The 15,643-nt window shown below is 32.8% G+C and overlaps 2 protein-coding genes across 4 annotated transcripts in view; both read right to left on the reverse strand.

Moving 5' to 3' along the window:
• Positions 1-15,643, reverse strand: part of LOC106066567 (opioid growth factor receptor-like protein 1) — a 95,459-nt gene that overhangs the window by 61,020 nt on the left and 18,796 nt on the right. The window lies entirely within an intron of this gene.
• Positions 1-15,643, reverse strand: part of LOC129921605 (uncharacterized) — a 45,429-nt gene that overhangs the window by 17,627 nt on the left and 12,159 nt on the right. For 2 of the 3 annotated variants that reach the window (XM_056044250.1, XM_056044252.1), the window contains 3 exons: positions 13,791-13,884; positions 8,226-8,294; positions 284-1,786 (listed from right to left, as the gene is read on the reverse strand). In XM_056044250.1, the coding sequence (XP_055900225.1) occupies positions 284-1,786; positions 8,226-8,294; positions 13,791-13,884 (1,666 nt within the window). Of the gene's footprint in view, positions 1-281; positions 1,787-8,225; positions 8,295-13,790; positions 13,885-15,643 lie in introns of all 3 variants that reach the window. The other variant, XM_056044251.1, reaches the window with a different exon arrangement.

Raw genomic sequence — 15,643 nt, forward strand, 5'->3', positions numbered from 1 at the left:
TCTATTTATTCTACTCGTCTTTGCATGTATATTTTAAGCTAACAAAATTTATTTATTTTTTATTTTGGAAGAAAGATTGGGAGGAGGGTTACTATTTTTGTTTTGTTCAGTCCTTGTAAATGTTAAGTTTTTCAATTACTTCAATATTTGAAAACCCCAATCTTGCATCATGCTAAGTTTCCTTTATTTCTAGCAAATCTATAAAACATGACATTATAATTAAGTATATACAAAACACTTTATACAATTGTTTGAAAAAAATAAATAAATAAAATGCTTACATCATCATCAGATGCATTGTCCTGATTTTTGCTTGCACAGGCACCCATTTCTTCAGACTCCTTTTTGTCTGTGTTTTCAAGATCCTGTGTAGAATCTGGGCAAATACTTTCTTCCAATGTCTGTGAATCGTTTATCGCTCCTTCAGCCTTTTCCCCTGTCTCTTTCTCTGTGGAATCTGGAGTATCTCTTTGGGAGGATTGCGAAAACTGCAGATCAGTTTGATCTTCTCTAGAATCTTTGCTATCAGATTTCTCTGCTTCTAACTCAAAGAGCTTAGAGCCTTGACTGGAGTCTGGTGAAACTTTTTCTTCTGAAGGCAGTGAAAACTGTTGAGATGTTTGGCTTACTTCGGCTTTTATTTGATCGTTCTCCGAGCAATCAGAATTTGGTGTGAAATCCAGAGGCTGTCTACTTTCTGGGTGCTGTGAATTGGGTAAGTTACTTTGATCTTCTCTAGAATCTTCACTTTCAGTCTTTGTGTTGTCTTTAGTTACCCCTTCAGTTAGCGCTGTAGAATCTGGGAAATCTTTTTCTTCTAAAGACTGAATAGACGGTTGATCAGGCTGGCTTTCTATAAAGTTATCGTTATCTATTTTGATCTCTGAAGTTTTATTTATATTCTGATTTTGCAATGTATGGTCTTGTTTATTGCTGCTTTCAGAATTCTCAATAATGTCTTTATTTAGATCTTCTGATGATTGTGTAGTCGTGCTTTCAAAGTTGTTACATGTATTGTATATTCCCACATTTTCAACACTTATATCTAACATCTCAACATCTTCAACCTCTTTTGGAACATCAGGTTGGTTCAGCTTAGAAAGTAAGTTTGTATCCTGTATATCTTCAGACGAAGTCACATCATCAATGGTTTGACTAATAATTTTATGTTGTTGGTTTTTAAGACTATCTTTTTTATTTACAGATTGTTCACATCTCTGATTAGTCTTAGACGATAAAGGTTCATCGGACTCTCCACTCAAAAGTTCCTTTTTTTCAACATCTTCCATATCAACATCTTCACAGTTCTGATCTAGTGGGAACACAGATGAGTCAGATTGAAATGTATTAATTTGTAGACCTTCTGCAATATTTTTTACTGCAGAATAGCTATTGTCAATGTCATCAACATCCTGAATGTTGCTATTATCATTATCATTAAGAGATTGAATGAGGTCTTCCTTACTATGCTCACAGCTGAAAGTATTTTTGCTTTCACCAAGAGCTACATTCAAATTATCAGACTCAGGGGTGTCAGGAATTGTTTCTCCCCAACTGTTTTCTCCTAAATTTAAACTGCCTTTTTCTTCCTGGCTACTATATTTACTAGGATGATTGCAATTCAAATTTCCATTAGACTTGTCATTATTTCCTTCAGACTCATTGGGGTCAGCAGACACTTCACTAGATAGGCATGTAGCCACAGTCGATAATTTTTGTTCGTTTAGGGCCTCAGAACTCATAATATTTCCAAAAATGACTTGGCCAACTAAAAACTCCTGAATAACTGAAAAGCAAGGAGATTTTAAAATATTATAGATCTATTATTTATAGAATGCAAAGAAAAAATATGTAGGATAATTTGATTTATCATTGATGATGGGGTTCATTAACTAAACTCTGTTTTGAGGTGAATAGCTATTTCAAATGTATGAGTAGCTCAATAGAAAACATGCACTTCACGCAATAAAATATGTCTACTTTTGTTACTTGTAATAATCAGTAAGGTTGCAAATATAAGACTAGACTTAACAAAGTTCAGTGCATTTGTAAAAAATAAAATGATAATAACAAGAAGAACTTTACATTTATATTCATATTGCCTTAGACCAATACTTTTGCTTTTCAACTGAAATTAAATGAGTAAGTAAAGAAAAAAAATTTGACTTCTATCATGATTTTTCAATCTGATCTAGTTAGGTGATCTTAACACTAAAAGTGAAAATAAATATAGAAAATCTTAAATTGTCTGTAAAACAATTAGCAAAAATAAAATATCCCCCTCCCCCTCATCCCCAAAGAATTTTTTTTGTTCAAAAAAGAACAACCCAAAAAAAGTTCAAAAGATTTTAAATATTAAAAACACCCTAATAACATAAGTTTTGCTATTTTACCATAAAAAGGTAATACAAAATACCAAATACAAAAACAAACAGACATAATATTTTTGTTTTGTCCCATTAGTGATTCAAGATTCACAGACAAATAGCTTGTGTTCATCCCATTTTCTCTCATCTAATTATAACTTTATAATAAGAAGCAGTTACGGATTCATAATCTATATTCATGCGGGTGTAAACATTTTTAGCATACTGAGCATAATAGGAGAATGCCTAGATGCACTATTGAACGAGCAAAATATTTAAAAATCCATTTTTTTTTTAAAGAGAAGAAATCTGCCCTTTAAACCATATCTACCAATAATGTGCAAGTCATTTTATTATTTAATATCAAACAAAATAATTAATTGACTAATTGTCTAATTGAGTACTTTTGTCTACTAATTCATGTTTTGTTAGGTACAAAAAATAATTGTTTAATGTATCAATCTGATTATGCATGAGGAAGAAATAGCATTAACATTTATTTAAGGGGACTAAATCCAACAAATTTAGCCATATCTGTAAATAATGAAGTATTAGTTTCCCTTCTTGTTATCAATCAAAACAATTAATTACCAGTAGTTAATTGTCTAATTGGTTACATTTATTTTATGATTCATGTCTTCTCTTTGTCAATAAATAATTGTGCAAAGAATGGGTGTGGGAGAAATAATGTGTGCACACTTTTTACCAGACAGAGAGACAGACAGACAGAGTGAGTTGATATAAGCTTTGTAAAAAAAAAAAACACCACTATAAGCTGAATGATGTAAGGGATGGGGGGGCTATTATTGATAGCCAGGTACAGGTACACATAGTCTGATCAAGAGATGTGTGACCTAGTGGCTTAAATCCCTGGGACAACTAACTAAGGAAGGAGAGGTTCAGGCTCAATACAAAACATTTGTTTGTTCATATAAACAAACCCAGCACTGAAACCCTAAGTCCAATGAGCCTTGACCAAATGCATTGTGACAGGCAACACTAGGATCATGCATTAACATGCTTGGTAAAATAATTAATGTACAAATAGAATTTAAATATTAAAAACATCCTAATAACATAGGTTTTGCTTTTTTAACCATAAAAGAACTTATACTTTTAGTAAGGGGAGAAGTAGGTCGCTATGGCTCCCTGGTTGCACATACTGTAACTTGGGACCAAGAGATAGTAAATTGAATGTGTCTTGCAAAGACGGCTTTAGTGTGGGTGTTTAGTTGCTACACTTTTAAGAGAAGCCCAATAAGTGCTGCAGAAATAATAAGTAACGTGGTTCTTCTTATCTTGAGGAGAGAGAGGGTAGTATTGATTTCAGGATAATCTCTCATATTTACTCTGACAATTATCTACTACTAGTGAGGAATGACATTGAAGAAATAGATCTTGAAGAAAACTTTTGTTTACATGTATTTAGATAGATTGCTTAAATGATTTCCGCCCAGTAGCGCTAACACCTATTGTTATGAAATGTTTTGAAAAATATATGCTTAAACAACTTGTAGCAAAAGTCAATAACAGCCTAGACCCTCACCAATTTGCATACAAAGCAGCTAGAGGAACTGAGGATGCCATTCTATTGCTTTTGGACCAGCTTTATAAGCATCTTGATATACCCAAAACATATGCACGAGTCCTCTTCGTAGATTTCTCCTCAGCTTTCAATACCATTCAGCCACATCCACATCTAATGATAAACAAACTGAGTAACTTAAATGTAAGCCATTACTTACAAGCATGGGTTCTAAACTTTTTAACCCAACACCCCCAGTATGTTAAAGTCAATAACACCAAATCGTCAACTCGAGTACTATGTACGGGTGCTCCACAAGGCTGTGTACTTTCTCCTGTACTGTACACTCTTTACACTAATGACATAAGAAGCATCTATTACTCAGTTAAACTCATTAAATTCGCTGATGATACTGCCATAGTCGGTCTTATTTCAGGAGACAAAACTCAGTATTGAAGCTCGATAGAAGAGTTTACAAACTGGTGCACTGACAACTTTCTAGAACTGAATGTCACAAAAACAAACTCAATAGCTTTAAACTAAACAAGAAGATCCTTGAGACTTTTTACGGCGCGACTATACAAAATCTACTAACATACGGAATAACTTGTTGGCAAGGCAACGCCTCCTCTAAACTTTTACTACGCCTAGAAAACATCATTAAAAAAGCATCAAAAATTACACTCACAACAATACCACATTTAAAGGAACTTTTTGAACAAAAGTGCCTAAGAAAAATCTAAAAAATCTTGGAAGACAACGGCTCCATCAGAACTATGTCAGGTCGTCGCGAAGAGGGCGACTGCCGTTAATCAAAACAAGAACAGAGCGGTACAAAAACTCGTTCGTACCCCACTCGGTCAGACTCTATCACCGCCTCTCATTGATCAGGGAACATGAAATGCACCAAGATACCTATGTGTAGTCGCTGAATGAACTCTTAATGTTGTCTGTTGTATTTATGTTTATTTTCTGTTGTGTTGTGTTTATATGAGAAAAGAGTCCTTGTAACCACAAAAAATTTCCGTAAGCATCAATAAAGTAGTCTTATTCTTAGACTTCGATATTGTGTTTACAACTGGTCTAATTATTTAGGCCTATTATGTTAAAAGTATGTTCGTATGTAATTTTAGAGTCTATTTTAATTATTTGTAATTGATACATTTTGTTCAATAGGCTTCTTTTTGTTACAGAATTATAATTCAAAGCTCAAAACAAAAAATATCGAAAGTGGACCAATTAGGTTCTACTCTAACAGTTTTTGCATTTTTAAGATTTGGAAGGTTGGAAAAAGGCAACTAGGAAAAAATATTTGGGTTCAAAACTCATCTCAATTGTTACTATTATAATAAAAAATTTCCTATGAATTCTAAATTTTCCAAAACAAAGTCTTTCTTAAATAATTATGATAAATTCATATGCAATTACATAAACTCTGTCACCTCATTTGACTATTCTGTTTTAAAACGTCATGTTTTCGCCTGAAAAGGGGAAGGGGCGGTAGAGTGAAAACGATTAATCGATTAAGAGTCCTCGGCCTCGCTCCTTTTTCTAGCTTCTGCTAATGATTGCATTTAGCATTAAAGAAAAGGGGTGGGGTGACTCGATATAAGAATTTAATTTATAGCATAATTAAATTATATTAGTGACAGATTTTTTTTATTTTGTAATTTCTTAACTAAAATACAAAAGAAAAAGTATTGGATTGTCCGATGGGCGGAGGGCAATAGCATGTATCGCCCCTCCTACCTGGTACAACCCTTTTTCATTTTTTATTTACTTATATTAAAGTGAGTTAAGAGCAGGCATGTCAAACACGGCTTTCGGGGGCCGCATGCGGCCCGCGACCACCTTGCATGCGGCCCGCTTGGCCACCTCAAAAATTATCAAAATAATGTTAAACTATTACGCTGGAAAATAAAAGATGACAAGCTAATTGAATTGAAAAATAGTATTTGTTAAACTGAACAACGAGATTGAGTCTGCAATGAAAGCCATCAACATTTTTCAAAAATTGCAAGCCATAGCAAATCATTTAGTGAAAGGGATTTTATAAAGGAGTGTATCGTTAAAGCTGCCGAAGTAATTTGTCCAGAAAAGGTGAAAGTATTCAAAGTAATAGAGTTAACTAGAAACACTGTGGAAGATAGAATAAATGACATGTCAATCAGCTCGCATGAACAATTAAAGAACAAAATAGATTTTGAAATATTTTCATTGGCTCTCGATGAGTCAACGGATGTCATGGGTGTAGCACAGTTGGCTATATTCATATGGGCCTTTGACGGGAATTTTGAGATACATGAGGAGCTACTTGTTCTATGCATAACGCCACAATAAGCAAGGATGTTTTTGAGAAATAACAGGTGATATTGCAGTACAATTTATCTTTGGTAAAGCTAGCTAGTTTAACAACGGATGGCGCACTAACCATTATGAAATGGTTTTGATGCAAAGCTACTTGCAAAAATAAGAGAGACTAATGATAATTTTAAATTAGCTCATTTTCAGTGCATCATTCACCAAGAAACATAACGCACAAAGCAATTACAGTTCCAACATGTCATAAGATTGGTTTCAATCACTATCAATTTTATTCGTGCCAGTGGCTTAAATCATCGCCAATGTTAAATGTTTCTGAATGACATTGGACACGAAGTCTGCTGGCTCCCCAGTCATAAAGAATTGAAGAGATTTGTTGTACTGCGTGAAGAAATTGTATTGTTTCTGAACATGAAATTTGAACCTGGAATCGTTAGTAGATGCTTCCACTGGCCGTTTTCATGACTTCGTTTCATATCAGCAAGAATTTTCGTTGTTTTAATCTCCAATTTCATTTGCTTATGAAAATGCTACTGGTAATGTGCAACTAGAGCTGATAGAATAGCAGTTAGATTCTTTGTTGAAAGCGAAGTATAAAGAAGTGACTGCGCCAAAATTTAGTTATTTACCTAAACGGTACGTTGAATTGCGGAAATTTGCAGCCAGAATTCTAGCTATTTTTGCAAGCACTGATTTCAGTGACTGTGAGCAGTTCTTTTCTATAATGAAAGCTACAAATCACCTCACCGTTCGAGATTATCTGATCAAAATTTGTCGTTAGTGATGATAGTGTCAGTGGCAAACAAACTTCCACCCGATATTCATAAACTTGTATCCCAGATGTCAAGCATCAGAATAAAGAAAAAAAAATGTGCAATCATAGTAATTTTTAATTACTAAATTGTACTACAAATTTAGCTAACTAAGGGACAGGTATACCGTTAATTATTATATTCTAGTGTATTGTTTCTAATTTACATAAAACTAGTAAGCTATTTTGCAACTGATTTTTGGCTGCGGCCCCTCAGGCCATAGTAAGTTTTTTATGCGGCCCATACACCTTAACGAGTTTGACATGCCTGGTTTAGAGTGTGGTGCGACATAATATACAAATGGATTCACATATCAATAAGCAGCTTATATTTTATAGCTATTCAACTAATTTTGTTCACAAACTATGATTTCTCCATATTAGTAGGACCGCCCTCCCCCACCCAATCAGCCAATAGGGGAAAGACATGATAAAAAGATCAGTTAAAATATCAATAACCAGTTTTAATCATATATATTAACAAGCTGTGATTTCTACAAAATAAACTGGACGGCCCCCCCCCCCCCAACTCGAAAGTTTATGGTTGGGGGTTGGGATTGATGCCATCGCGAAATCATCTAAATATAGGTTAAAATATAAATATTTAGTATACATTATTAACGTAAGTAATGTATTCGTATTCAAATTGTGTGATTTCTTTACTAAAATTCGTCCGCCTAATAGCACTAGGGAAGAAGGAGCATTTGTAAAAATTTGTTCTAGCATATGGAACGAGGAATGTGCATTTATCTTTGTGTCTTTCTGAGTATTTTATTAGATTCTGTTTTTGTATTTAAAGATTATTGTTCAGTGTTTTATGTATAAGCTACTTTATTTTTAAGCCATAGTAAGATAAGTCTGGCTGTCAAAACTCATCATTCAAGGTACAGTGTAGGGAGCTCAAAGAAGGGGTCGCCCTTGAAATGCAGGATGGATAACGTAATAAAATGATCCAGGCTTTCTCATAATATCCCGCTAAGAACAGATTATGACCGAGACTCTAAATGGAAGGATTTGATTACGTGAATGTCATAGTATTCATATATGAAAAATCAAGGGACAGTTGATGATGATGATATTTTAAATGAATCCCGAACATAATTTTTAATCCTTCAAAACACAAAATGTAATACTAATAATGTAAAATTTAATTATTAGTATCTCAAATCATATGAGTAATTTTTAATTCAATGTAATTTACCTTTTATATTATGAGAACAATCTTCATTATTTGGCTCATTGGTTCTTCCAGTTTGTTGACAACGAAATTCTGAAAGATAATTCCTAAATAACTTTTGGTGTTTTAAAAGGATTATACTATCTAAACTATGAATTAAATGTATTTTTTAAGTATTAAATAATTTCTGTTTTTAAACGTGAGAAAAAATAAATAATAGTGTATTAAAATCAATAAATATATTAGGTATAGACAGGGCCGCCGCTACCTATTATACAATGTGTGCATTGCATGCAGGCGGCCGAATGTAAGGGGCGGCCAAATCATTATTCCAAGAATCATTTTTCTTTAAATTAAAAAAAAAAATACTTAAATATTGTATTTAAATTCTACTGATTCCATTATCACTTGAAAACGGGGGGGGGGGGGGGGGGACGACGATATTTTTACAATAAGAAGTTATTTTGGAAACTTAAGAAGAAGAAAAAAACGGCGCGCGAGGGATTCCCACGGGTTTTTTCATAAGCGCCGACTATTTCCTGATCTTGAATTTTCGCGAATTGTTTGTAATATTTGTTTCGAGCCCTGTAAGTTGATCAAGAAATTAGAAAGTCAATTTTAAACATTGTCACATTGTACATCGAATTGAGGGGGGTAGTGAATCTTCCTGTGTGTTTCATAGGCGGAGGTAAGAAGAGATAAGCGATTGATTGGGGGTTATGCATTTAAGAATATGAAATTTGCATAGTGTATATGTAAAACGTCAGACAATCTTGAGAAATGAAAGAATATCGACGTTATTTTGTGGTGAGCTAGATTTCGTTTAAATATCAGTAAATTTAATTAACATTAGATCTCTATCTCAAATTAAATCTGTGAAAATTGTAATAACAGTTTTATTGATTTTTGTTCACATAAGAAGTTTGTTCAAGTTGTTTAAAGCTTATTTAGTACAAATATAAAACTCCTTCATTGGTTCCCTTCTACTAGCTGTTTGTAGCGACAAGTCAACGACCAACTAACAACAATGAGAGGTTAGGGTTTTATTTTGAGTGTCATTTATTTGTATATTAGTAAAATTACATGCTCAAAAATTAAAATATCTTAAGTAGGAGACGGTGTTTTATCTTCTAATAAGACCTTTTTAAATGTAGACCGTTTTTTGCGAGGCGCGTGTGCAACAATATTGGTCATTTTAGTGTGATTCTTCTGGATTTTAATTTTTTTGTCTCAAAATAGTCAAATTTCTTTCGTCTATTGCACTTTACAATAGTGGCGACTTCAGTGTGACAAAATAAACGTCCACGACAAAGACGTCTAACTTAACACGAAGAATGTTTTAAAAAGATCACGCCCATTACAGACGTCATACACAATATGTAGGCCTACCTAGAAAGTAGCTCGCATAATAGGCTTAGTATTGGTCTGGGCTGCCTCTTTATTATTACATTTATTATGGCCCTATATTTTTTTTTATTAGGATGAATAGTGCGCTCTGAAAGAAAACATATCAATGTTAGCCTTTTTAAAATTCTCTCTTCTTACTAAGAGAAAAAGGCCAGAAGACGCTTAGCACCAAGTCCTGCCCGGAATCAAACCCCTTGTCGACTTGAGCGAAAACCTGAAGAAACTTTTACAATGCTTCCAATTTATGTAGGCAACACTATTTCAGAAAACAAAAACTGACCATAGGCCTATTATATATAGGTCTGTGAAACTGACTCATTTTAATGAAATTTCGTTCCCTAAATTTGGATTCAATACAAAATGTTAAAAATATAAATAAACAAGATTACAAAGAGAGTTTGTGTTACACAAACTCAGAGGCGGCCCCCGTCGAAGTCGGATCCCTGTCGGATCTGCATATTCGCAAATAATATTCAAGAGGTGATTTAATTTTGATGTAAAATGTTTTACACGTTTCGGATGTTCCTTCAGAGTTGAAGATAATTACTTCCTAGTCCAAACCTCCCGCAGGACGACGGGGGATGGGAGCGGGCAGGGTTTGAACCCTGGGCCATCCATAAATCTGAACGACAGTCCAGCGCGCAAACCGCACGACCAGGCAGCCATCCGATGGTCAAAAGTAATAATGTTTCAAAGATTCATTTGCCGTAAATTTAAATTTAAATTTAATAAAAAAATAGTAGATTAGTTTTAGTATATTAAAACATTACAATATTGATCAAAACGTTTGGAAATGAAAATCTACACTTTTTTTTTACACTTTAAGTTTAGAAATTGAAATTCTACATCTTAATCTAGTCTATTTTAGTCTAAACTAGATCTAGAAATTCTAGATCTAGACTCTAAAATAATTTTAATTAGAATATAAATCCAGATCTAGATATACTGTAATAAAAATCTAGATCTAGTTTAAAAAATCTAGATTAGATCTAAATCAAGATATCATTCCTTTTTTAAACGCGAGTCACATAACGAGGCTTAATAAACATTACTATACCGAGTTCTTTTTTCATTTCATTTGAAGAATTAATTCCATATAACGTCAGAGGAAAAAAAAAAACACTACGTCACACGGCCTAGCTAGACTAAAAATCGCCTTCATCTATAAGAGCCATTTATCGAGTGTTCATAGACTTTGGTGCACCGAGTGCGTTCTTTAAGCATTTCAATTAAAGAATTCATTCCATATGACGTCAAAGGAAAAAAAACACTACGTCACACGGCCTAGCTAGAATAAAAATCGCCTTCATCATTAGGAGCCTTTTATCGAGTGTTCATAGACATTGGTGCACCGAGTGCGTTCTTTTAGCATTTCATTTAAAGAATTCATTCCATATGACGTCAAAGGAAAAAAAAACACTACGTCAGAAGGCCTAGCTAGACTAAAAATCACCTTTATCAACGCGAGCCATTTCTCGAGTGTTCATAGACATTGGTGCACCGAGTGCGTTCTTTTAGCATTTCATTTAAAGAATTCATTCCATGTGACGTCAAAGGAAAAAAAAACACTACGTCACACGGCTTAGTTAGACTAAAATATGTTTTCATTAATACAAGCAATTTTTTCGAGGGTTAATAGACATTGGTGCACCGAGTGCGTTCTTTTAACATTACATTTAAAGAGTCCATTCATATGACGTCAAAGAAAAAAAATTCCATTACCTCACAATAGGCTAGTACCGGTACCATAAAAAAAAATGTCTTTATTTACACGAGATATTTAACGAGGGTTCATAGACATTGGTGCACTGAGTTCTAATAGATATTATTTAAAAAGGATCAAAGCCACATTGTTTTTGCGTTTTGTCTGTCAGTCGGTCTGTCCGTTATCTTGATATAAAAAAAACAACTAAAAGTTATTAAAAATTGATTAACCTTTATTTTACGTTTCAAAACATCGCAATAATTTTTAGGTATGAACACAATTGAAAAGTTTATATAATAGATTGTTCCGGATGTTTGTATAAATAGTAAAAGAAAAAGAGAATTTAAGATAAATGTAATACCGTTAATTAAATTTTTTGGATGGTCTCGTATAAAAATTAGATGTACTACAGCCACGTGGAGAGATTTTCATACCTTACTTTGGTGTTTGGATTCTGTTTTCCTTAAAAATCGGAACATAATATTAACGATAATTAGATTTTTTAATGTTTTAGGTAGAAAGTTAAATGTACTGTAAGAGAGTAGTGAGTTAAAATATTTTTCATAAAAATCCGTAAAAACATTATTTCGTAAATGAGAAGATTATTTGTTTATTAATTAGAAGAGGGAGTTCAAACAATTATTTGGCGTTAGTAGATTTTTAAATAAATTCGGAAATTTCTGGCGACGATTTGTAAGAAACAAAATCCGGAACTTTCTTTATCGATTACAAAACTTCTATGTTATGTTTTACAAGAAAATTAAATGTCTAAAAAGTAATTTTCAGTAATCAATTCTAGTAAATTACTTTTTTTAAAGCCTTATGCGATTTCAAACAATCATTAGGCATAATTCATGTTTTATAAAACAATATCCGGAACATTTTTACACTTAATGAAATATAAGTCAGTATAGAGATTATGATTTAGCATTAATATGCTATTTACATAAAAAACGGAACAACATATTATTGATAATGTGTTTTTGCAACGTTTAAGCATGGAAATTAAATGTAATATAAGTTAGAAGAGCAAACAAACATTTGTTGTCGTTGATTAGTTTTGCACAAAAAAATCCGGAACAATCAATTTTAGATACTTAAAACTATTGAGATGTTATGGGAGGAACATTAAAGGGTAAATCAGATTTTCAATAGCTTTTAGAGTTCTAGTTTTTTAAATATAATCGTGACGGACAGACCGACCAAGAGACAAAACGCACAAAAATAAGCTTCTTTTATTCGGATGGGGGCACTAAACAAAAAATAAATAAAATCTGATTTTTTTAAAAAAGTTTAAGGAATTGGTTTAGCACCTGATCATGTTGCGACGTTACGCTACTGCACGAAAATCGCTGCATAAAAAGTCCATTTAAAAAAATGTGCGTGATATTTACATAGAAAGTGCATTATTAGCCTTTATAAACAAACAGAAATTTTTTCTTTTGATTTTAGCAGCTAGTTGACCAGAAAAAAACGTCTTTAACTATTATTTGTATTTGTTGTAAACATTTCCTGTACATTTTATAAATATATTTGACTTAGTGATACTGAAAATACACAAAAATTGTCCATCTTTGTTAGCATATTGTAACATTGCCTCCCTTACATTTACGTAATTGTTTTAGAATTGGTGTATTTTTATGAAAAAATCGCTTGCATAATTAATTTTATAAATTAAACGGTTTGCTTTTAGAAAACCAAAAGTAGCCGTTGCACCTAAACTTTTCAAGCCGGATTTAATGATGAAATAATATTTTTCATATCTCTTCTAGTTTTCGAGATCTGAGTGTGACAGACGGACAGACGGACAGACGGACATTTTGCACAAACCTAATAGCGGCTTTTTCCTCTTACGGGGGCCGCTAAAAATGAAACCTAAAAAGTGTGTTATAATTAAGACTAAGTTTCTTTTCTTTTCCATTACATTCTTTAAAATAAAATTGAAAATAAAACATCTTAGACGGAATGGGGATACGACAACGATGCTAATGGGAAAAGAAAAAGGAATGGTACAAAAATGGATTTAAATCAAAGAGCGCTTTAGGTACAGTGTCCAGCTGTCTTAATGATTTTTTTTTTCTAAAAAAAAAAAGGAAGGGGGGGGGGACAGCATTTTTTAATTTCGCACGCAGGCGGCCACAACTCTCGCCGCGGCTTTGGGTATAAATATAGCTATAGATTTTACTTTTTTTTTCTCAAAATATGTTCAATTCACATTTAAGTGCTACGAGGTACTTATCTCAAATTATTGTTACGAAAGGATTTTTAAATGTAAAGAATCGGACAAAAAAATCTAAAATTACTACTTTATTACTCACCTATTTCCTTATTCTTCTTTAGTTTGTTCAAATGACAACAAAAAAAAATCAACACCAAAAAACACATAAAGAGACAAGATTACAATATCTTGTAGTTATACAAATATTTGTAGAAGATTATAATTTCAAAATTGAATCTAATTTACAAAAATTGCTTACCAAGATATTCGTGTTTTTTAAGGAAGTTTTCATACTTGTTACTTAGATCGTCTTGTTTTTCAAACAAATGTTGTATCTGATTACTGACATTCATCTGAAAATATTTTCTTCAAGATCATTTTTCGTTTTGTAACTTACTCGATCTTATTTTATTGTCGACGTTATGCTATATACTGTCTGCTAGATAATTAAATGTATTTTTTTTATTTCAAGAGGTCTTTTAGAAAAGAAAAGTTTTTTTTTTCTAAATAAACACGTTACACTAAATTAACGTGGCTGCTATGTAGCACAAGCATCAAATAATGATAACGATTTATTGGTTGAAAAAAAATATAGATTTAAGTGAAAGCTGTATTTTAATTAGTCTAGGCTTGGCTACCTAGAAGGGGGCTCGAGGTTTGACACCCGACTCGGGCAGAGTTGTGTTTACTGAGCGCCTGAAGGCAGCACGGAAAAACAACTCCTAGATACCCCCTCCCCCCCCCCCCACCGTCCACAAATGAGATTGGACCAAAAGCGCTCCGAGCATGCTATAAGCATGAAAGTAGCGCTATATAAAAGCTATAATAATAATAATAATAATAATCTGTTATCGTTCATGCATTAGTAGTGAGGTTTAATGGTTTTTTAAATACTTTTCTATAAAGCATCTTTGCTGTTGTTGTTGTTTTTTGTTGTTGTTTTATGTTTTTTTTTGGTAAATAGTTTTAAGTTGTTAATACAAGGGAATTCTATTTTCAATAATTGTTAAAGTGAGTCTATTATTATAATATGTCTAAATATGCAAATAATTATCAACACATTCCAATTTCTTTAAATACTTTTTTTTTTCTTTTTTAATATTTTTTTTTTGAGATTAGCTGCAATCAATGAGCTAATCACATGATGTGTTTCTAGGGTACCCTGTCAAAATAGCGCGGACAAAATAGCGCTGAAAAAAATAATATTTTAGTAGTTTTGAAAGAAATACTTTAGATATCGTAAAATATGAATAGAGCCAATAATTTTTTTTTATTTAATGTTATCAATATTTTTCAGTCATTTTGCAGGAAACACTTTAGATCTCTTAAAACGTTAATATGAAATAAAAAATGAATAATTTCAAAATATAGAGGCAATACACAATATAAAAGTGTACTTCAAAAACATGCAAAGATGCTTGTTAAATTTACAAACACACACACAAACTTTCACAAAGTTAAATTGTAGGAAATGTCACGTAGAAATCCCAAAACTGGCTTGTTTCCGTACATTGGCAATATAGCTTCATGTCGTCTGTTAAGTTGGAGGTACTTTGTTTTGCTTGCAGCTTTACTTCGTTCGCCAGCATTGTACCTCAGAATCTTGTTCTCAATGTTCTCCTGTTTTCTGAGAAAGTGAGAAATTAACTTGTAGACATTGAAGTGATGACAGTCAATAGACAGCTGAAATGCATGGTTCCCCTGAATTGTTTGTTCATGGTAGATTGTCCTGCACACGATCTCTAACATTCCATAATGCTATTGGAAATCTTGGAGTCACTCTGCGGTTTCGTCTCTGGCAACCAATATGACATCTATTTGATGGTGTTAGACAAAGACGGACAGGAAATAGCAAAATCAACGATTGAATTGGTCAGTCACTGCCTGAGATTAAAAAACGTTTGGCGAGATAAGAAATGTGATCGCTTTCTTAACTAATCCTGACACACCTAAGTTTGCCAATGTTGTGGCCTAAGATGCTGCAGATTATAGTATAACACACTTTCGTATTTTACTATCCTATTTTGTCTAATTACTAATAATCCGGTACTTTTATACACATCATATGTAAGTCTGCACTTTTTTGTCTTGCACTATTTTGTCGGGAAATTT

Source organism: Biomphalaria glabrata, chromosome 10 (assembly GCF_947242115.1).
Source record: "Biomphalaria glabrata chromosome 10, xgBioGlab47.1, whole genome shotgun sequence".
In the NCBI taxonomy this organism is placed as follows: domain Eukaryota; kingdom Metazoa; phylum Mollusca; class Gastropoda; family Planorbidae; genus Biomphalaria; species Biomphalaria glabrata.